Source organism: Candoia aspera, chromosome 2, assembly GCF_035149785.1.
Source record: "Candoia aspera isolate rCanAsp1 chromosome 2, rCanAsp1.hap2, whole genome shotgun sequence".
Taxonomy (NCBI): domain Eukaryota; kingdom Metazoa; phylum Chordata; class Lepidosauria; order Squamata; family Boidae; genus Candoia; species Candoia aspera.
The window spans coordinates 24183575-24206059 of NC_086154.1; the positions used below are offsets into that span (position 1 = coordinate 24183575).

The 22485-nt window shown below is 36.3% G+C and overlaps 1 protein-coding gene across 4 annotated transcripts in view; it reads right to left on the bottom strand.

The window, feature by feature from the left end:
• Positions 1 to 22485, bottom strand: part of CADPS (calcium dependent secretion activator) — a 393346-nt gene that overhangs the window by 158038 nt on the left and 212823 nt on the right. For all 4 annotated transcript variants that reach the window (XM_063291524.1, XM_063291525.1, XM_063291523.1 and 1 more), the window contains exon 12: positions 8985 to 9121. In XM_063291524.1, coding sequence (XP_063147594.1) covers positions 8985 to 9121 — 137 coding nt within the window. The remainder of the gene's footprint in view (positions 1 to 8984; positions 9122 to 22485) is intronic.

A 22485-nucleotide genomic window follows, 5' to 3' on the forward strand; every position in this document is an offset into this window, starting at 1 on the left:
TGTCAAATACTAATTTTAAAAAAGACATACCAGACCACCATTTAAGAAAATCAAATTAGGAATGGAAATGAAATATGTATGTTGAATACATATATCAGAACAGGAACATTTAGAAGCTATCCAACTTTGCACAACTAGATTTCTGTTTGAAAAACCAACTTGTCCTCTTCTCGATGTCATAGCAGAAAGGACACAACTTTTAGTATGTGCCCCATTACACCTGACTGAGATATGTAGTTGTGCAATTTGCATTCTGGTGCACATGCCATTATTTGCTTCCCCTTCTCCTTCCTACCATAGATGCCTGTTCTTGTGGACAACTGAAGTTGTGAATCAGCCACTTGTAAGTGGAATATTACAGCATCAATCTATACATTCAAAAGGCAGTCTTGACCTGACAAATCAACTGGAAGGATCTAAGTGAGAAGCAGAATATCACCTCACTCAAACAATGCCAGAAGTTTTAAACACTGAAACATGAATTACCTAGTCTATGAGATAAGTCTTGAGAAGGGTGTTGCATGGCTGATTTACAAAAAGAGTCAAACAGCTTCTTAGGCAACAACCACATATGTAAGTAAAAAACTATGCTGTTAATGTACATATACTGAGTTAGCTCCAAACGTTATCATGCTTAGAACATAGCGCTGAAATCAATGGATTAAAATAATCTAACATACTGCATTATGTATGAAAGAAGAGATTTCCATAGAGGAACTCTTTTCCTATTTTAGGAATAAATTCTCTAGTAAGCAACAATAGCCATTTTGTACCCTACAGATAAATGTGCTTGTGTGGAAATTGGGATAGCACTTCTGGTCCTAACACCAGTCTTCATGTATTTTGGGATCCTGTCTGTATGGAAGTCTGCAAACCAATGTGCATATACTCTGATTGCATGACAGTCACTTCAGATGTGGAAGGTAAAGATCTTAAATAAATAATATCAGTCTACTGGGGTATATGAGTGGCAGATGTTCATGTGTGAATGGGTTTTTGAATGCATGGAGAGTGGGGATATGGTCAATAACTGGGAGACAGAATTTCATAGAAGAAGGCAGTCAACAACTACTACAAATACATCTCTTAACTTAAACAGCTCAAGCTGTTTCAGGGTTTTATATGTCAATGCTAAGACCATGGAGCATGGCTGAAGGATGATTGGAAGTTGTTCTCTATTTGGAATATTACCAACAAATTATAACCTCATCGCATTATAACCTCAGCAGCCCATCCTGTTTGAATTTGTTGATTTAGCTGAACAATCCATAAGGGCAGCTGCACCTGGGAAGAAGGATTGTTAATAGTGAAGGTTCAAGGTTACACAGGGACAAATTAACAATGATGCATCCTCATGAATCTATGCCGGCATGTCAGAGCACCAGACCATCATTTTGTAGGGCAGGAAGTTCAATTAGCCATAGCAGCTTATCAGGTAGATTCTTTCTCACCTAATATGAAATTCTGTAGATACAGTTCAAATGAACTCCAGGAGCAGATTGAAAAATAATCAGTATTGATAGAGATACTGAGTCATTGACAAGACATATCTTTCTAATGCTTCAGAACTGCAAACTCTTTCATCTTTTAATTGAAAAGTTCCTGCGGCGACTAGATCAGTGCCCTGCCCCTTTAGGCAGCTTCTTTGCCACCCCATCTGGCACCCCAAATGCTATGTCTTTGAAATGATGCTGCTGTGAAAAGATTAAAATATATTTTCTACCACTCAGATGACACCAAATCTTTTCTGGATGCCAAAATAGCTACTGTTGAGGAGAGTTGAAGAAATATCAATTAAGAACTCCATCGAAGGATTTGCTTATCCTTGTTGGGCCAACTCCAAAACAGATTGAAAAGGGATTAAAATAATGAGGGGCAGAATCAAAGGCATGGAAAACAGACATAGTTCCTTTTATTACGTGCATTGCCAGAAAGCGCATGTGTGAAAAATGAAGATGCTGACGGAGGATAATGCAGACTGTGGGCTGTCAAAAGAATCCTTTTTTTCTTTCTGTCATTTCAAAAGAACTCCTGGAATTTTGCTTTTGGGTGAAGGCTCAAACAAAAACATTTTCCATACTTAAGGAAAATCCAGTTGGTTCTGTTTTTCCCATAACATTTTGGCAAAGTAGAAGGCAGGGGTAAAATAAAAATGAAAAAAAAACAAAAAACAACCCACTGATTTCCAGAAAGAAGAATTCAGTATTCCAGAAAACTGCAACAAAACACTACAAATGAAGGACACACAAATACAAAAGTATTTCTAAAATTGCAGCACACTATATCTATATAACTCTTCTTGAGAAAATGGTTCTATAGCAACATTTCTCAACAATTAGAATTCCCACCAAGTCCTTCCTAGTTAATCTAAGGATGCATTTTCTTCCTTGAAGTGTACTTTGCAATCATGTTTGAAGGTAGTCTTTGCTTCTCTTTTTTCCTAAAGCACAGGGAAAAGTAGGCAATTGAATATACATCTGACCTAGTTATGACTGTATTGTGAAATATGTAAGCAGAAGTTTGAAACTTCTGTAAGAATTGTTTTCAAGATATTAAATTATCCGAGTTAAGCATTCAGCAACCCCTGCAAAAATCAAATTAAAACAAAAAAGAGGAGGGGATGGTTCCAAGCCAATTGGTCAACTAAAGTTTTTGTTTTCTTCTTACTCCTTACTGTAAGCTTTTTCTGGAGTTGGCTGCCTGTGTTGAATATTTCCTAGTCTACCATTTACCCATGTGCCCTAGTTTTAAAGCCCTGCTCTGTTACTGAAATTCATATCTAGGACATTTTTTTCTCTCATCAATGACTCTGACAGGTTGTCTCATCACAACGTGCCATGTGAGACTGAACTGCAAATTTATCATGCAAATGAGCGTAGAGTGGCAGGAAGTGGGTGCTTTCACCCAGAAGGCCAGGTTATTGGACTCTATCTTAAGATTCAAATCATTCAGGATTTAGGAAAGGAGTCAACTCTCTACAGCTTGAGAGCTGCACATAGCAGTCCACGTAATTTCACAAGGACATGAATCTATTTGTGATTTATTTGCTCTTTGTGAGCTATTGTGATGGACTACAGTAATGCAGCTGGTTCTCAGGAAGGAGGGAGCACATTCCAAGGAGGGGAGCAGGATAAGAGAAAACGCAGTCCAGAGCGGGAACGTGGGAAGACTAAGAGGTTCAGAGTAGCCATACCCTCAAGCCTCCCAGGTTATTTCCTCTTAGGTTAGAGTAGAGTAGCTTTAGTCTGGAAAGATGCTATCTATACGGTGTGAGTAAATAAAGAACTGAAGTTTGGCTGGATGGATTCCTTGTTGTTCTTGGGCTAGACCTGACAACTATTAATTTAGATAATTGAGAATGGTGTGTGTGTGTGTGAGAGAGAGAGAGAGAGAGAGAGAGCAGTGAATGTGAAGAAAATGGACAGTGGGTGATGCAGCTATCCAACTAATTGCTATTTACATATCACCCCTAAAGACACAGGAGCCTGTTAGAAACCACAATGACATAAGAATGACATTACATTGTACATCACTTCATTCCCCCCTCTGTGTCCAAGTCTGCAGGTTTTCTCCAAGGAATATGGGTCTTGACCCCCTGTACTAAGAAGGGAATGGGATAAACTTAACTGAATCATAGCCTCTGTAATCTGCATGGTTCACAGATTGTTAACTGCATTGCCAAAAGCCAACTTGGAACGCAGCATCTTGAGCAAATGAAGTTTACAATAGCCAACAATTCATGGTCAATAAAAAAAATCTCATCTGATGCAAACATTAAGTCATTTTAAAAAGGAATAATGGTAAATTTCAACTTCATGACATCCCTAAATACTGAAATATTGTTTGATTTCTTCTTTTTATTTAGAGCACTGTTTAAATACAGAAATCAACAAAAAAAAATCAAGTAAAATGAGAATTTAGATTTTGACATCCCCCTTCCCAATTTAAAAAAAAAAAATCACAGGCACTCCTGAAATAGTAAATTAAAACAAACTCCATGGCCTAACCTTCCAGCATTTCCTCTTGAGTATGGGTGACTTCCTTCATTTAAAATGCAGGATCTTTTGGAAATCATATATTTTGACATTTCACAAAACCTGCATTCTTCCAGTCTGCAATACAGCTAAATTCAGAATGTTTCAATGTAAATTTTCATCAAATCCTATTATTTTTGTTTGATTCCATTATTAAAGATAGCCACCTTATCTCTGTAGCTTCTAGAGCAGCAGAGTTGAATATACTAGACCTCACATGGCAAATCTACTAGGCATAAAGGCACAAATCATACTTAAATAGGAAGCAAATGTTGGACAGCCCAGGCCTTTTCTAAAACATTGTTTGCAGAGAGCAACTCAAAGGAGCCTGTGGCTATGAAACTGTGGCAGAAATTTTCAGTAAGTGGTGCCAACAACACCTCTGCTTCCCCTCCCAAATGCTTCTCCTTGCCAAAAACTGTTGCCTCTGTGTTATCTGTAATGAGTCAATTTCTTTGTTTTCCCAGAGAATTCTGCCTATATCAGACTGTGGGAAATCAAGTCAGACTGTACATCATGGGCTTGAGAAAGAAAAGATGCTAGTTTGGGGAGGTCTCTCAGTCTTCATCAGATGCCTTATGGAAACAAGAGTTGTTAACAATAAGAATAACAACAAAAACAGTGGAGGCACAGTTTGTAATTTATATGGTGTTAAAATGTGTTCATCTTTAAAATCCCACACAATTCTTTATTTTTTGGAATAAACTGATAAGACCATCCTCTGAATTCTAAATTCTGGATTTTAAAGCCACTGATGATCCTACATTTGCTTCAGTTGCTCACCTACATAAATTCCACACCAAAAACTGATTTGCAGAATTTCTGTTATATGTGAGCAGATGTGATCTCTGGCAGGGAAACGGCAATCCGATAATTTTGAGTGAACAGAATTAGAGTTAAAAGGAACAAAAGGAGAATGCAATGTGAAGCTGATTGCTCCAAAATCAGAGACCTGGGTTTAAGATTGTATTGCTGGATGTCAGCTTGATGAATGAGAAAATTGACTGGGACTTGAGATCCCTGTCAATGGGAGTCAATTCAGTTATTCTGTGCCAGGAGACTGATAACAACAAATGGCTACCAGATGCTGAAGGTTCCTCCCCCACATGAAATCCAGGGGAGAGCAAGAACAACTTGGTCACTATCCCATTGATTAGCCTCCCATCAGAAATTCAGATGGCTCCATCTCTCCTGATCTTTAGAAAAATCTTAGCTTCCCCCCCCCACATGCTCTTTGGAACAAGTCAACTTTTAAGAGCATGTATTTATGCTCTGTTTTGGGTATACCTGTTACCACTGCTGTTTCTTTATAATAATTTATGAAAAGTTTTCAACATTTTAAGGATTATTATTTTTTTTTGTATCATTCTGTTTCTCTGTCATGATCACTTTGGTTTTTTATTGTATGAAAAGAAGTGTGGTGGTATATAAACCAAGCAAGCAATGAAATTAAAACTATAGAAGTTTTATATAAACATACTCCTGATAGGTGCCAGTCCATAGTCTGGATACATTCTGGATTAGGTGAAATTTCTAAACATTCATCAGCCAATCTCTTACATGTTAATTAGTTAGGTAAAGGTAAAGGTTTCCCTTGACGTAAAGTCCAGTCGTGTCCGACTCTAGGGGGCGGTGCTCATCTCCGTTTCAAAGCCTTGGAGCCGGCGTTGTCCATAGGACACTTCCGGGTCATGTGGCCAGCATGACTCACGGAACGCCGTTACCTTCCCGCCGAAGCGGTACCAATTAATCTACTCACATTTGCATGTTTTCGAACTGCTTGGTGTGCAGAAGCTGGGACGAGCAACGGGAGCTCACCCCGCCGCACGGTTTCGAGCCGCCGACCTTCCGATCGACAGCTCAGCGGTTTAACCCGCAGCGCCACCGTGTCCCTTATGTTAATTAGTTAGGTACCACTGAATTGGGTTTGACTCCTGATGACTGCCTGAACAAATATTCACCATCTCAGTCTAATCCCAGCAACAATCTGTAGCTCTTCCAATGAGAGTAATGTAAATCTCTTTGAAACTATCATCTATTTTATCTGCCATCTTCACTTCTTCTACCTCCCTCAACCTTGTTAAGCATAGTTGTTTTTTCTAGGCCATTATTAGCTTACATCACATGGCCAAAGCAGTGAAACAAGATGTTGTTGTGGTATATGACCAGATCTGTTATTTCTAACTGGCACAATTATCCTCAACAATGGACATACACTTGTATTGATGGTGATGAAAAAATTAGGCCTTCTGTGTAGAGTCACCCGGCAGAAATAATCTAGGCTCTTCTTTCATGTGGAGTTCATGTCTTCTAATTGACGATCACCAGACATCTTTCAATTTTTTATGGAAAAATAATATCTAAGTTGAATAGCTAGAGAATTATTAGCAACAAGATACATATTTCTGTGAAAGTCACTGTTTAAGCTTCTGCTCGGCTAATTCAGTTAAAAAGAGATGTGTATTCCCTCTATTAATGAAAAGGGGTGCACCTAGAGATTTGCCAGGACATAATAATATAATATAATAATAATATAAAGTTAAATTTTCTACACTCCAACAATGTTTCCCTTTTATTTTGTCTTTCTATCATCAATTCAAAAATATGTTGTGTGCTGCCTCATCTTTGACAATATAATTTTGGATTATGCTTAAGCAGCTGAAAATGTTTAACCTTGTTTAAATTTAGATCCCCAAACTGCAATTCTAAAGCCAGGGTGGGCAATCTATAGTCCATAGGCCTTATGTTACCTTCCCGAAGATTTGACATGACTCTAGGAGGCTCATTTACTACAGAAGTAGTTTGGAAACACATATTCCTTCTTTTTCTTACTTTTTTTAAAAGCTAGTTATCTGGAAAGGTTTCAAAGAAACTGAAAAATGAAAAATGTATGCATGCTATTAACGTAAGCATTATGAATGAGCTTTATATTAAAATAGTGCTCTGTTTTCTTTATTGTATTGTAATGTTTTAATCTATTGTATTGTAATGTTTTAATGAGTGTTCTTTTGTTCTTATATAGTGGTTTTAGAAGTGTTAGAACAATACTGGGTACCACTGGTAAAAATATTTGGCGTGTGTTGCATTGTCTGCACAACTTTCATACACTTTCATTGTCCTTGAACTTGTTGGTTTTATCTGTACTTATTTATTGTTTTAATTTATTTTGACATTGGACATTATTTCTTATTATTACTACCAGTTTAAATTAATATTGGAGGTTGGCTTGAGATACACTCAAGAGAAATAATAGAATGTGCATGTTTTACCTACCAAATGTCAACAGGTTGACTTGCTCCATTCTTTAATATTTTTTCAGTTGCCCTTGATGACTGAGGCTAATCAGGTGATTACACATTTATTTTATAGATTTTAATGGATGATGTATTTACGGCAATCTTCTTTTGTTACTTAATTATGTTTCTACTGTATTTTTATTGTTTTCCTTTCTTGTCAAAAGCTTCTAGACTTGAACACACGTTTCATCCTGTGAATGGGCAACTTTTTAATTATTTGAACTTTCATTGAACTGAGGAAGTTCAGTGAAAAGTTGCAAAAGCAACTTATGGCCAAGAGAAGATAACCCCTTACCTCCATGAATGCTTATGATCTAAAAATGTCATTGTTTTGCAGTTAAGTAATTTTTAATCTTGGAATAAAGGAACTCTCCACAGTACCCCTTAAATGCATTACTGCACTTTCTCCAGAAAGTATTAAATCTGCCCTGCTGCATTTGGGGGTCCTCTGGCACATTCTGCTGAACAATGCACTGCCTTCTTCTCCAAAATCTCATCCTGCTGACACCAGTGCTCCTCCCCCAGTCCTGTTACCAAGACTTGAGAAAAGAGAGACAACCCTATTCACATTTTTTTAATGCTAACGTAGGAGGAACCAGAGCATAAGCTCTGAAACAAACCAAACCAAAACAACAGATTACAGAGCTAAATCTTGGTAAGCATCCGTCTCAATTAAGTTGTGAAAGAAATAATCATTCACTTTAGTTCATATAAAAATATAAAATATTAGCTAATTATTATTTAGTTCATATAAGATTATTTTGTATTTTTTAAAATGAAAGCTTAATATTCACCATTTTTTAAACAAAGATTTCAATCCCTTTCCCAATTTCTTGGAAGAAAGCACCACTATTTTCAAATTACTAAAATAATTATAATAGTTAAATATATTTTCAGATATAGGATTATAGGATTACACTGTAATGAACCAATCTTACATTTCTTTATTTAGCAGTGTATCTTAATATTTTTCAGAAAAATATTGAGTTTGTTTATAAACAATGAACATTTTAATACTAGTACATCAAATAGTATGTTAAATCATTTGTCAACATATACAGGGCTTCCAAATAATGCTGCAAGATAAAATTCCTTAATATTGAATGGCCAACATGGTGTCCTAGAACTATCCTTCTACTATCATTGCAATATCTCTATCTCTGTCTCTCAATATCAATAAGAAATCCTGACTTTAGTTGGGTTTACATTGCAAGCTACATGGGCTGATTTAACATCTAAAAATCAAATAAAGATTGAATGTATCACAACTGCAGACCATACTCATTCTTTGTGATCTTCTAGTTCACTGTACAGGAAGACAGTGGATCTGAAGGATCTTTCCAGTTATAACAGCTCTTTCTAATAAACATATTTTATTTTATTTTTATTTATTTTATTTATCCAATTTGTCCCCGCCCGTCTCCTCCCATTGGAGGAGATCTGTTGACTCTGTCAGACATATTTGTCCTGTGCAGAAATAGTTGCTAGGAAAGTAACTTCAACAGAGGGTATTTTTGAGATATGAGATCTCTTAGGACCAAATTTGGACCTGGAAGAAGCAGGCACTGACATTTCCACTGACAGCAGCACACTTTCAGTAGTCAAGACATTAGTGCTCAGAATTTACATTGCATAGACCAAAGAATATACTTGCCAGACAAGAATAGGAATCATTAAGTCTGTGGTCCAAAGTGAGGCGCTGAAGCATCTCAAAGAGTACAGCGTGGTCAAAATTACAGGGATTGGAAGAGATAAATTCATCCATGCCATGCTTTTGAGCTCTATCTGCATCTGTTCATTTATACATATAGAGAAAGACACAATTTAGAAAAACATTGTGTTTGATGTACCAAATATATAACATGAAGCATGAGAACTAAGTTGCTGTAGCATTTAGTTGAATTTCAGGCTCACAAGCCTTAATCAGATATATTCTTCAGCTTCCATTGTCAACTTGCAACACTTACGGAATGGCTTGTATTGCCAAAGGTACTAGAATCATAATCTTATCTCCCCATTACTGGATTGCATTTATTTTATATTTTAACAGAATAACAATGAGGGTTATTAAATTTTCAGTCTTCCAAAAATAAAAAATTCAACCCAAAACAAATTGTCCACAGAACAAACTAGATGTTGGGATTCTTATAGTATGCAAGTTCCTATTTATCATTTCTAAATGAATGTAATAGATTCTGCCCTTCTAAGGAAAGGAGGTTCATTATAGTATATTTAAGTAAACATGAATCCATTTCAGTATTGGGGAACCCAAATACCATCTGTTCTTCTGTTCAACCTGCAGTAAAAGCCACACTTTACTTATTTTATGCTTCAAGATTTACATTTTCCATGAAAAAAACAGCAAGGAAGGGTATGCCTTTAAAAGTATGGAAGTGTAATGGCAGTGCATAGCTTATTTTTCAATATGATTAAGAATTGCAATATATAAATAGAATAGTCTCAATATTTAACTTCTGCTTCTACTTATTTGGAAGAGAAAAAAAAACAGTATGGAACCTCGTCCAGTTTAAGCCTATTGGGAGTCAAGTCAAATTTCACTTAATGGCACTTAGTTGTGGATTCTAAACCAGTGTTTAGGTTTAGCTGGCTGGGGAATCCTGGGAATTGAAGTCCACACATCTTAAAGTGTTGAGGTTGAGAAACCCTGGTCTAAACTATAATTCACAAGACTTAATTTAAAATATTATACACTTCAGGAAAGAAGTGCAGAGAGGAACGTGGTTACAAAGAGACCTTCCAGTCCTGATCCAAGTGTTTTATTCAATCAGGAGGGAGGAAATCCCAAATTCTTTTTTCCCCACTGTCTCTGCTACTTGACGTCTTGCCAAAATCCTTAACAAATAAAGCAGGAATTAAATCCCCACTTTTAAAATTCAGCCTTCAAGACTCTTGAGAGCATTAGAGAAGCTGAAAAGCACAATAACACCAAACATGAAGACCTAATGTTTCTTGGGAATGGCTTTTACATCAAAACCACAGCCAAAAATAAAGTTCTGGATTTCAAACAGCAAGTGGAGCCATGCTGATAAAGAAAGTTTCTTTCTTTCTTTATTGCTCCTATTTATGAATTGCTTTGAGAATGCCTGCTTCATATATTAAAGAGTTCAAAGAGCTTTTTAAAAAGGCAAAGAAAATGAATAATCTTTATCCTATATCACAAATGAACTACCTAAAAGATGCTGGCTTTTTAAAAGGTCACAAATGCAAAGAATACAATGTGAATTGCAAGAGACAACAGTGATCGTGCTTGATACTGAATCTTTTGAATTAAAACTTATGGCCTGATCCTGTGCATGATTAGAAGAAAGCACAACTGAGATGAATGGAGCTTGTAATACTGTATGGCTTTTATTTTATTTTAGTATAATTTCACTTACTTTGTTCATTACAAAGCATTTTGACCCTACCAATCTTTTTTTCAAATTACAGATTAGTTCTTGGTTTCATATTTGTAACGTAACCTGAATACTTAGCTGGATGCTGTCAATAGATTATTTATACAAGGGATCAATGGATCTCCATGGAGGCATGGACCATCCATGCAGAGAAGCCACAATGACATTCCATCAGTCATGATGCCATCATGCAATTGTCATGACTTTGTCAGTTGTCCCCACCACCTCTGGTTGCCCGTGTATTTATGCAATTGAAACATCAATAATGATAAGGAAAAAATGAGGGTGTTTTAAAATGTCTTCTTAGAATTTGGCTATATGTATGTATGTTTGTATGTATATACTGTATATACTCTGTGTGTGTGTGTGTGTATACACACACACAGTATACATATATGATTTCAACCTAAATTATCTTGGCTTAATAGAATTGCAGATCAGTCTGGCTGCAAATTTACTCTCCTTTCAAATGCAATCACTTCAGCATGATCCATTCTAACCTTGGGGTTCAAAATATTGTGCTCTCTCAACAACCAATCAGATGGTTTCTTTCTGTTTTGACAAATGATACCCTATCCCCCACGTCCCTCTGGGACAACATCAATTGAATTAATACAATGCACTAATAAGAGTCTGAACTGCTCCCCCTGCAATCTGTCTTCTTCCAAATTCAAGCCTAAATACATTTAAAAAAATAGCTTTAATAAGCTGCATCAAGCTTTTTTATTTTATTTTATTTTTCTTTAATTTTGAAGTCTGTAGTGTTCAAATTTCCCGGAGAAGACTGCAAGCTGACAAATTGGCTGGAGGCCTTCTTTTGCCAGTTATGTTCAGATATATTTCATGACTTTTTCAATTATGAGACATGGTGTCTTGACAAGTCTGATTCTTTAATAAGGAAGTTGGAGTTGATGGCTTATGAATTTAAAGGGCCCCTCCTCCTCTAAGTGGATAGAATTATGACCTTAGAGGTATCACACTTCTTGAACTATGCTTTCCTTTTAATTATTCTGCCTTTTTTCGAACTCATTAAAAATAAATGAAGTGTTCTTCATGCTTTTTAAATAATAAAGAAAAAAGCATATACAAGACCCTTTATCACCACATATGGAATGGAGGGGTACACTTGGCTTAAAGTATATGTGGAGTCACATGATCCTTTTCCTTTTGGCAGTAAAAACAGGTCTTAAGAATGGAATCAATGCAAGGAATCCCTCATCTCCACAAAGCTAAAGACCTGGGCTTGTAATGCATGTGTATGTTCATTAGTCCTTAACCCAGTTTACTCTACCAGAATAAAAAACAGGTGATACCAACTTGGTTATTCTAGAATCACTGGCTCTGCCTTCCCTCAAAACAGCCAATGGGCTGCATATAACCTGGCTAATAAGCAAAGTTGAGACCCTGCCTGAATAATTCTCTGCTATTTCTATACTTTCTCAGACCTGTCTGTCTTGAAGTGCCCGGATCAGTGCCAGCATGCTTTGACTCTAGAACTGATCTCACCTGTCTCAAGGTCCTGATTTCAGGCATAATCTAGACAAGCAGCACTTATGTGGCGACCCAGCAGGGGAATTGGTGCAGTCTAAACAAAAACTAGACAAGCAATCATCTGGATGAGTACGTCGCTGTGAACCTGGACACTTAGAAAATTGTGGTTCACTGGAATATAGGAGTTTCTCTGTTGGCAGAAACAACTGATATGGGAATACTTCCCCATATAGGGTCTGCAGAAGATCTTCAGTTACACAGAAAAGTGGAAATACTAGGTTTCTAACCTACCATTTTTCCTAAATTTTTCATCTTCTATGTATAACTAGAACCCCCTCTTCCATAAGTCATGCCTCTAGGTTATTCCAAGTTCATTCCAGAATGATTCACTGCAGATACATCTCTAACCATATGATACACTGTTTGCTTACACAGTCAGATTCAGTTGTGCTACCCGTCCTTCTGTGCTTTCCCACTATCTTGACTTCTTTGTCAATTATTTCATGTAAGCCTGTGCAGTCTAGATTTGCTGTTCATGTTCTTGGAAGCATGGGATATTTCAGGATGTGCTGATTCTTTCCATGTCCCACTGCTATGCACATAGCCCATATATTGTGAGAACTATCGGATAGCATTTCTGTGAAAATAGCCTGAACACAGAGCATGAGGTATGTGTGATTATGGAAGCATCCTTCCCTAATCTACTGAATTGCAGCAGATGCAATTCCCAGATTCCTGGCCTTAACTTATAGCATTCTCCATATCACCAGTGTTTCAAATACCATGGCAGTATCTGCATAAGTGTCTGAAGAGCGCATAAAACCAGCACTAGGCTTGTGGCTGCTTCATACTCAGGTTGTGGCACATTCATGTAAACCAGCTCAGTATGCAACTACAGCAGCTCTGGTGATCAGGAACATCAAAGTTCTGAGATGGTGGGACATGTACATCATCATATCTATGTAGTGTATTGGAGATCCAAAAATAAGAGACACAGTATCAGAGACCAGAGACCGTACGTTTGAATAGCATACCGTAATTATTATCTAGCGCCAAAGAAAAGAACGTGCAGTGTTTTAGAATATTTAGAATTTATGTTAGGTAAAGGTAAAGGTTTCCCTTGACGTAAAGTCCAGTCGTGTCCGACTCTAGGGGGCGGTGCTCATCTCCGTTTCTAAGCCTTGGAGCCGGCGTTGTCCCTAAGGACCCGTCCGTGGTCATGTGGCCGGCATGACTCACGGAACGCCGTTACCTTCCCGCCGAAGCGGTACCAATTAATCTACTCACATTTGCATGTTTTCGAACTGCTTGGTGTGCAGGAGCTGGGACTAGCAACGGGAGCTCACCCCGCTGCGCGGTTTCGAACCGCCGACCTTCCGATCGGCAGCTCAGTGGTTTAACCCGCAGCGCCACCGCGTCCCCTAGAATTTATGTTGGAAGGTAAAATATTAATTAGCAACCTAAATGAAAAATGCTGATTCTTCCTACCCCCACCTTCAAATATAACATAAATATACGAGCATGCTGTTTTAGGGTTTTTCTTTGGCTTACATTTGTAGCAAGTGGTGATTTGGATGGAGGGGAATAATAGTCTTCTACTGAAACATCTTTCTATATAAGAAAAACAGTGTATGTAATCCAGACCTATGTCCCTATGTCCCTTTTTACTTTCCATTCTGCTGTAATTTATATTCCACATGGAGCCAGTGAATTTAATATACTTCCTGCCAGCTATTATTCAAATATATTCAGTAAAGTTTGAAAAATATTCTAACCAGTTGTCAGAAAGAATTAGATCATTTTTGCCAATATAAAAATATACAAATAGATTATAGACATCTTAGATAATTATTGATCACATCAAGTGTTTTGGTTGTTCTAAAAATCCTGAAATCATCTTTTTGACAGCATATACTAATGCATATTTCTACAGTCATATACAATTCCTTTCCAATGTGATTCTTTTATTACTTAAAACTCTTTGAAAACTATATTTTTCTTTCTGTGTTTGTGGAAAATTTTTAAAGAATATTATATTAGTTAGACTACTTTTTTGTTCTATAATCTCAGTGCATCTCTGGTCCAAATAATAGGAGATCATCTAGAACATGGGTGCATGGGTGGGAAATCTGTAACCCTGCAGATGTTGCTCCATTAGAACTTCTAGATCATTCAGATTCAGCCATTCAGTCTGGCACTCTGAGTGCCACTTCAGGTTGCTGAATACACTTTGAGTATTCAGCAACCTGAAGAACCCCATGTTTCCTCTCTATAGTGATATGGAGTTAGTAATTCTTCCTAGTAATATGGAATTGCTGTTAGTAGGAGGAAAGAAAGAAAGAAAGAAAGAAAGAAAGAAAGAAAGAAAGAAAGAAAGAAAGAAAGAAAGAAAGAAAGAGAATTCTATTTAGAGTTTGTATAAACAGGATCCAGGCTCTGTAGCCTTTATATTGCCAATCATTTGAGGTTAGACGGATGAATGATCTGACTTGGTATAAAACACATTGAGTATCATTAATGATGCTTTGTGTACAAGTTTGAAACTGGAAAGCTAAGTTGCTTTCAGAAAGACACTGTTTTGAAAAATAATGAATTCCTCCTACCCTGTATTATAGATTGGTTCTGGATGAGCCACTATTTTTATAGGATCTATTCATTAGAGGAGACAGAAATACCTTTCTCTTTCTATTTATTTACTGCTTTCTAATTTTTTGTTTAATAACGTTCAGCTGGAGCCTTAGGAACGGGCGCAAAGCCGCATACAAGACTTGTGCTATCAAAGGCTGCAAGGTATTCATTTCTCTGAGAGCTTTTAAATCTGTTTTTACAAGAAATATACATAGCTTTGTTTGAGCTGAAATGGCAAATGAGCATCCAAATAAATTTTTGGAACAGATTTGTTTATTTAAAAAATTATCAAAAACACAACCAACAATCATCCAATTGTAAAGTAAAAGGTGACTTTGTATTTTATTCATCTGGAAAATGCGTGCTTGTCATAACTGCTTGACGTTAAAAGAATGAACTTATGGTTTGGACAGTAATAAACAATGACACTAGTCAACCTCATCAGGAGACATGAAATAAAGGGATGACAATGATTGATGGCAGTTACTCATTTAAAGATATTTCCAGAAGATACTTTATTGGCAGAAGCAAGTATGGCAACTTTTTTTCCAACATTTTTAACCCTTTTTTGGCTCTGCACATTTGTGGATGAAGGGGCAAAAAGACTGTCAGCTAAACCAATTCTCTCGTAGGCACAGCTGCCTCTTGCTATGCTTCTTTAGAGTCTTTTAAGCTCATGGATATAGAAAAAGGTAAGGACTAGATAATAAAAACATCACAGCAAAGTGTCTGAGAACACTTTTGTCTATTGTGATGTGTGTCCATTGCTGCAAAATCAAGTCTTGCAATCCCTGAAGGATTCATACATTTATGATGGCATAATTTACACCTTACTTTTATTACAGCTATTGGAACAAACAGACAAACAGATATCATCACATATCTGTAACTCTTTTTGATAGCATAAGGTCCTTACTTTTGGGGGGTGAACACCTTACATTTTAGGAATCAGCATGCTCAGATTTTAAAAGGGAGGAATTTAAGCAGTATGTAAACTTATGTTTATGTTACACCTAAAGCACCACACAGTATTTGTGGTTGGGATATTCAGAAGAACAAATGTAACCACATTCCTATTTCTCTTGCTGTTTTACAGTGCACTATAGCCTTGTCTTGAGTCAGAGGGCTTAAAATATGTTTATTTAGAAAGGATCAGTACTCAGTTTTGGAGTTTTAATAAAGCCGACCATGCTGTTCTACTCCCTGTGGTATGAACAAGCATACCGATTTACCATACATTTGTTTTGAAAGCTTCCTTTTTAACACTGAATGTGGCTATCAGTTACTAAATTATGATCACATTATATTCAGAATTTAGTGGCTAATAGTTTTAATAGTTTCTAAATGAACAAAATGGTCCATTCAATAAATAGATTTTAAGAAGGAAAAAAATATAGCATTTGCAACATTTTGAAATTTTGGGGGATGGGCAATTTTCTTTTTCTGAACTGCTGTTAAAAAAATCCTAATGATTTTCATTATGTTTAAAACCCATGAAAAATATGTGAAAACCAAATTTATATTTTAATACTGTATTCCTGAAATGTAGCATCTGCAAGTTGACAATACAAGAAAACATAGCAGTGTTCTCATGAAAGAAAAATATAGACCTGAAGCAACTAAAAGCACACACATTTTGAAAGTAAAGCAGTTAAGAGGAGAGGAATGCATTCTAATGCAACATACATATACTGCTGTCAGACCAGAATTCATTCAGTCATTTAAAAAAAATAAGAAGAAAAAGAAACATAATTAGAAAAGAATAATATAAATCAAATATTCTATTAAAAATCTGCACTATTCCTCCCCCACCAACTTAAAAAAAATGATTTTAAAAAATTACATATTTGCTACAAGTGATGATGAAATTCTGCTTGGTATCCAAAGTATGAGGAAAAAAAAAAGAAATAAAGGGAAAAGGAAAAGGAAAAGGAAAAGGAAAAGAAAAAGGAAAAGAGCAGGAGTATTTTTTTCAGGGTCAGGAGGAATGAATCCACCTGCTCCATATTTTCATATTCAGAATACTCCAGATACATATTTGCCAGCTCTCGTGACAATACTACAGTTTCAATTCCCTCTTAAGTAAAGGTGCACTCACCATTTGTTTGAGGAACAGCTTTTTGAACATGAATAAAGAATTAGTACAACATATTGTTTCTATAAACGTTTACCAGAGGTAAAAAAAACCCCAACTCTGCTTAATTAGAAAGCATTTTCAGCTTGTTTTTCAAAAACAAACAAAAACAATCCTCAAATATTACTAGGGAAAAATCAAACAAAGAATAAAATGATAGATTCCCTACTTTGCTTTTTTTTTTTAAAAAAAGGGGTTGATTGGCTATGAGTTATATATTTGAAATTGCATGCTATACATTCCTTTTTGAATGAATTTTCTTGGGAGTGGGAAGGAGCGGAAGGTGAAAATGGGGTAAAGGAAGAAACCCTGTTGTGTCTAAGCTATTTTTCCACCATGTATATGTGCGCATGTGTGCATACAACCACACACAAACACACACTCACCAACCACATCCGGATGCCCATCCAAATGAACATCTGCCTAGTACCCACTTTTAAAAAATGTGTAGATAATTGGGACCTGTTACTGAATAAGGAGTCCTCCTTGCACCCAAAGGGAATTTTTATTATGGTCCTTTCTGACTTTTCTCCCTTTAATACACTGCACCTTCCCTCACAGGTTCACTGTCCTACCTTTCTACTCTTGAAGTGTCCAGCCTTAACATCATTCTGCTGTTGCATTACATCATGCTAATCATTGGAAGGGGGAATAAAGCAAAAAAGGAAGAACAGTAAATTGGCAAAGTGCAGAATGATCTGTTGTCAGGCATTAAAGCAGCCACACTAGATGTCAGTTCCATGAAAACAACAGCAAGGTAGGAGTTAACAGTCTCGTTGTGATGCTAATTCATGTTTACAACCTTTGGATGAAAAAAAAACAAAAAACAAAAAACAAAAAAAAAAAAGAAATGTTAATGGTTGGCTTTTACTAAGAGGATCGGTTGATGCCAATATGAAAGCCAGGGAGAGAAGGCAATTATGCAAACCATACATGCACCCTAATTTCAGTATGGAAACTTATACTTCAAACCTAAGGTCGGGAAAATAATATGAAAGTTTCTACTAGAAAGTCTAAACATGAGAAAGATTCAAGAGGAGGAAAAAAAAGCACATCGCATGTGTCAGATAATCAGCTCGGATTATCTGAGCTGTGCTAGCTACTGGGAAGCACTTACCCTTTAATCCAGCTAGAAGTTAGCAGGGTAAGAAGGAACAAACCAGAATAACATAAAGACTAGCAACAAGGCTCAGGAAAGCAGACAGGAGTTCTAACCTAGCAGCTAGAGTTCTTGGGTTCAAGCAGAGAATGAAACACAAACAAAAGGAAAGAAAGAAAATATATATATATATATATACATAAAATTAAACACAAAAGAAAAAAAAAGAATATCAACAAACAACATTTAATAGCTGAAATTTTTATGAAGCTTGAGAAACCTAGCCATAGAAATATATAGATACATAAAAGGGTAAAACAAAGGATCACACAACTTATCGAAAACAACAGCCCATTTTTGCACGAGATGTGACCAATATAATTAAAACAGAACATATACAATAAAACAAATGGAATAGGAAAGAAAAAGAAGCACAAATGATATGAGAAACAATCGCTGATCAATCTTTCATGTTTAAAGTAACTTTTAAAAATAATAAAAATGAAAGCTCTGATGTGTATATGTATATAGGGTCTGTATGCTTTTTGACCAATGCCAGTTATAAGATGAGACAGACAAAAATTCATATCTCCAAGTAAGTAATTATTTAATGAAACTAACAAAATGCCAAAAAGTGTGATATATTGTGTTCCTTTTAGTGAAGATATATATAAAGTGAAACTTCTGACTTATTAAAGCTTCCACCCGATACACTCTTACTTGGGGAAGAGTTCCACTGAATTCAGTAGAACTTCGAAGTTAACACCATAAGACTGCATTATGATTTTTTTGTTTGTGTGTTTAATATAAAAACAAAGCAAAAAACCAACAACAAAAATATCAGCCTTCTTCCCCAAGGAAGGGGTATTATAGATTTTTTTTAAAAAAAAAGATGAATAGCAGGTTGTATTTTTTTCTAAGTTTAAAAATGCACATAAAAACACACTCCACTTTTTAAAAATAATAATAATAATAAAATGATGTTTCATTCAGACTTGGAAATCAATACTGAAGGGGAAGTCAAGTGTTGTATAAAGTTTATATCTGTTAAGACAAATTAGGAGGGAACCAAATGAATTCAGTATTATTCCCAACTTTCCCAACTGTAAAAATGTGTTGTTCTCAACTTTCTGTTTTACAAACAGCTTCAGCTTAACACCGGGGTGTTTGCATGGTTTATTATTTTTTCCCCCCTTCTGGCTGATAACACAAAGCAGTTCTGCCATCTTTAGGCAATTTATGTAATCTATGGAAAGATTAACCACAAGAAAAAAATTAGATGAATGGAAACTGCTTCCAATATGTTCTTCCTTTAATCTATGAATCAAGAACTTTATGTTTCGGTGAGCAAGAAAAATAACCTAAAAAGATGTGCAAGTTCAATGCACATTAAAATATTTCTCACCAGCATCCTTACCTTTCTATGGGTGAGAAGGAAAAAAAAAACTTGAAAATGCAATACTTGATTTATATCGGAAATAAACTATTGGTTCTGTTACCCTAGAATGTCTGATGGCAGTCATCACGTATGCATAAGAAGGACTCATTTCCTGCATTTATATCTCTGCTTCCATATATTTTATTGCCCACTGATGCGTTTATCAAAGGAGCTTGGTATTCTGACACAAAAACAATAGATGCAAATATACAGACATCAATAAAGCATGAAATTTCACAGCCGGAGCTCACAAATATTCCAGTGAGCAGTCAAGCAGCAGAAATGCATGGGTTCAGGCTAAAGGCCTGTGCACATATTATGCATTTGCAAGACTTACCCCTTAGGTTTTTGTTTAGTTCTTTTCGTACCTGGGTAAAAAAATGAAAGACTTCTTCATATTTACCTCTTGGTGGTTTTTCTACTTCTGACATTACCTCTAGCAGCCTCTAGTGGTACATTTGCAGCTATTCTGAGCTACCTATCAGTCATACCCATGACCTATTTGTAACTTCTTCATGATAAGCTCAGTCTGTACTTTTCTCCCCTCGCCACATTGGTCTTCTATCACTTCACAGGACAGCAGAAAATGACAAGGAAATCACAAAACATAAACCAGTTGCATCCATCCATCCCTCTTCTGCTAGAACTGGTGCTTGTGACTCTTCCATTAAGGACATATAGACTCTAGAGTGGAATTTCCATTTTGAGTCTCTTTGTTATTAAAACATATGAGAAACATGAGGAAATGGAGAAGAAATCTTCTGCTTGCAGGCTTTCTCTAGTTCCCGTTCTTTTGTTTAGAAAGGAAGGGATTAAGTGGCAAGCCTAGAATGTGAGGAACGAAGCCATATCTTGCAACACAGAATTTCTCAGCTGCCTAGTTTTATGAAGGGTATGTATAGAACATTATCGCTACTCTAACAGCATCCAGGGATCCCAAGTAACCCTATTCTACGTAAGTCAAGAGTTCAATAACCAATACATAATATCCCCACGAAGAGGTAATACATAATGTGTGCACAAACCCCCTGACTTGCTTCTCTGTCTTTCCCTTTTAGCCTTGTTCAGGCTAGGTTGCTCAGCATGGAGTTAGAAATGCGGGTCTAAAAAAATATAAAATTGGAAGAAACTACTTTTAGTCATATGCTTGGTTCAGCCCAAAGCAATGAAAAAAAAAATCTGGTATAATAGCTAATTTGGATTTCCCTTTACCTAATTTTGGAAGATCGGTTCAAATCCCACTCCCTCCCCTGAATAAGTGGTAAGGACCTTAATGGTGGGAAAAGATATGAGATATACAGTATATTTATGAATACTTATGAAAAACTTTAACTCTAATAAAAAAAAAACTCTGCAGGATGAATGACTTATTGATCAATCTTCTTGGCTTCAACAGTTTGGGATTCAAATGAGACAGAACGTTCTTTAAGGAACAACAAGAAAAAAGACAAGTTAACATTCTCGGAAGATGCATTTTGGGCAGCCTGGACAGGTAAAGACAGAGCACATGGAATGGCTGAAATGGGAACAGTACAGCTTTGGGGAAGAATGTTGGGACATGGAAAGGAAAAATGAAATAAAACTCATAGTCCTGTGACCCACCCTGGAATCAGTTAGAAGTCACCAAAATGCTCCATAATGTCCTTGTGCAAGCAATCTAGAAAAACACATTGCTGTTACTTACCTGACCTAAATTACAAATGTGCTGTACAATTTGAAAGATGAAATGGGCTTCTCCTGAAACTTTCTTGGTGCCCTTGTGTCTAAAGGATGCACATGCTATTCTAAGGCCCAAATGCTGCAGCCTTTCAACCAGACAGTCAGTCAAACTGCCACTTAAATCAGCAAAAGTTTTCCTTGTGTGATGTATATTTGCAACAAAAAGGAAAATGTGAAATGAATATCCTTCAACCAACCTGCATCATGCCATGTTTTAATTCATTCAGAAATGAAGACCAAGCTTTGCAGGACAATAATAAAGATTAAGTAAGAGTCCAAGTTATGCACACATGTGAAAACAGAGAAAGTTATTTCATTGTTTTTGAAGAGTATAAATTCCTGCAGATATACTACGTTAGGAAACAAACACTTCCATTAAAAGATGTTTAAGAATAGTATATACCAACCTAGGCCAACTGAAAAATATTCCAGAAAATTGTGAAGATTGAGATACTTCAGATTAATCAGCCTTGTCAAATGACCCCAAAAAAGAATAAACAAACAATAAAAGAAGAGAAAATTAAGGGCTGATGTATCCAGCCTCACTGACCTGTTGAAATCTTTCATAGAAATTAATCCAACTGGATTTTTTTATCCAGATGTCTCAGCAGTTCAACAATTTTTGTCCAAAAGAAGAGAGCCAGTTTAGTCTAGCGGTTACAGCGCTGGGCTAGAAACCAGGAGGCTGTGAGTTCTGGTCCCGCCTGAGGCCTGAAAGCCAACTGGGTGACCTTGGGCCAATCCCTCTCTCTCAGCCCAACCCACCTCACAGGTTTGTTGTTGTGGGGAAAATAGTAGGAGGAAGGAGTATGAGGTATGTTCCCCACCTTGAGTTATTTATAAAAATAATAAAGGCAGGATAGAAAATAAACAAACAAACAAACAAATAAATAAATGTAAGAAGATCAGTATAAGGATCCTTGTCTTTTCTTATTACTTTTTTGTGCACATTAAGGTAATGTAGGGACCCTGACCCAATACATGAATTCATCTATTAAAGTGTGTCTATGGAGGATAATATTCCAATTCAAAAGAATGGCTTAGGTAAACTGATTCCTTCCAATCCAAGATTTTTTCCCCTCTGTAACTTTCCACATCCCAGGATTGGAGATTTTCCAAGATCTCTGCAAAAATATTTCTGAGACATGAGTGGAAAAAACACTTTTATCTGCCAAGATACTGAATTGCTACTGGCTATAAGTCCACTAACTAGTTAACCAATTAACTAAA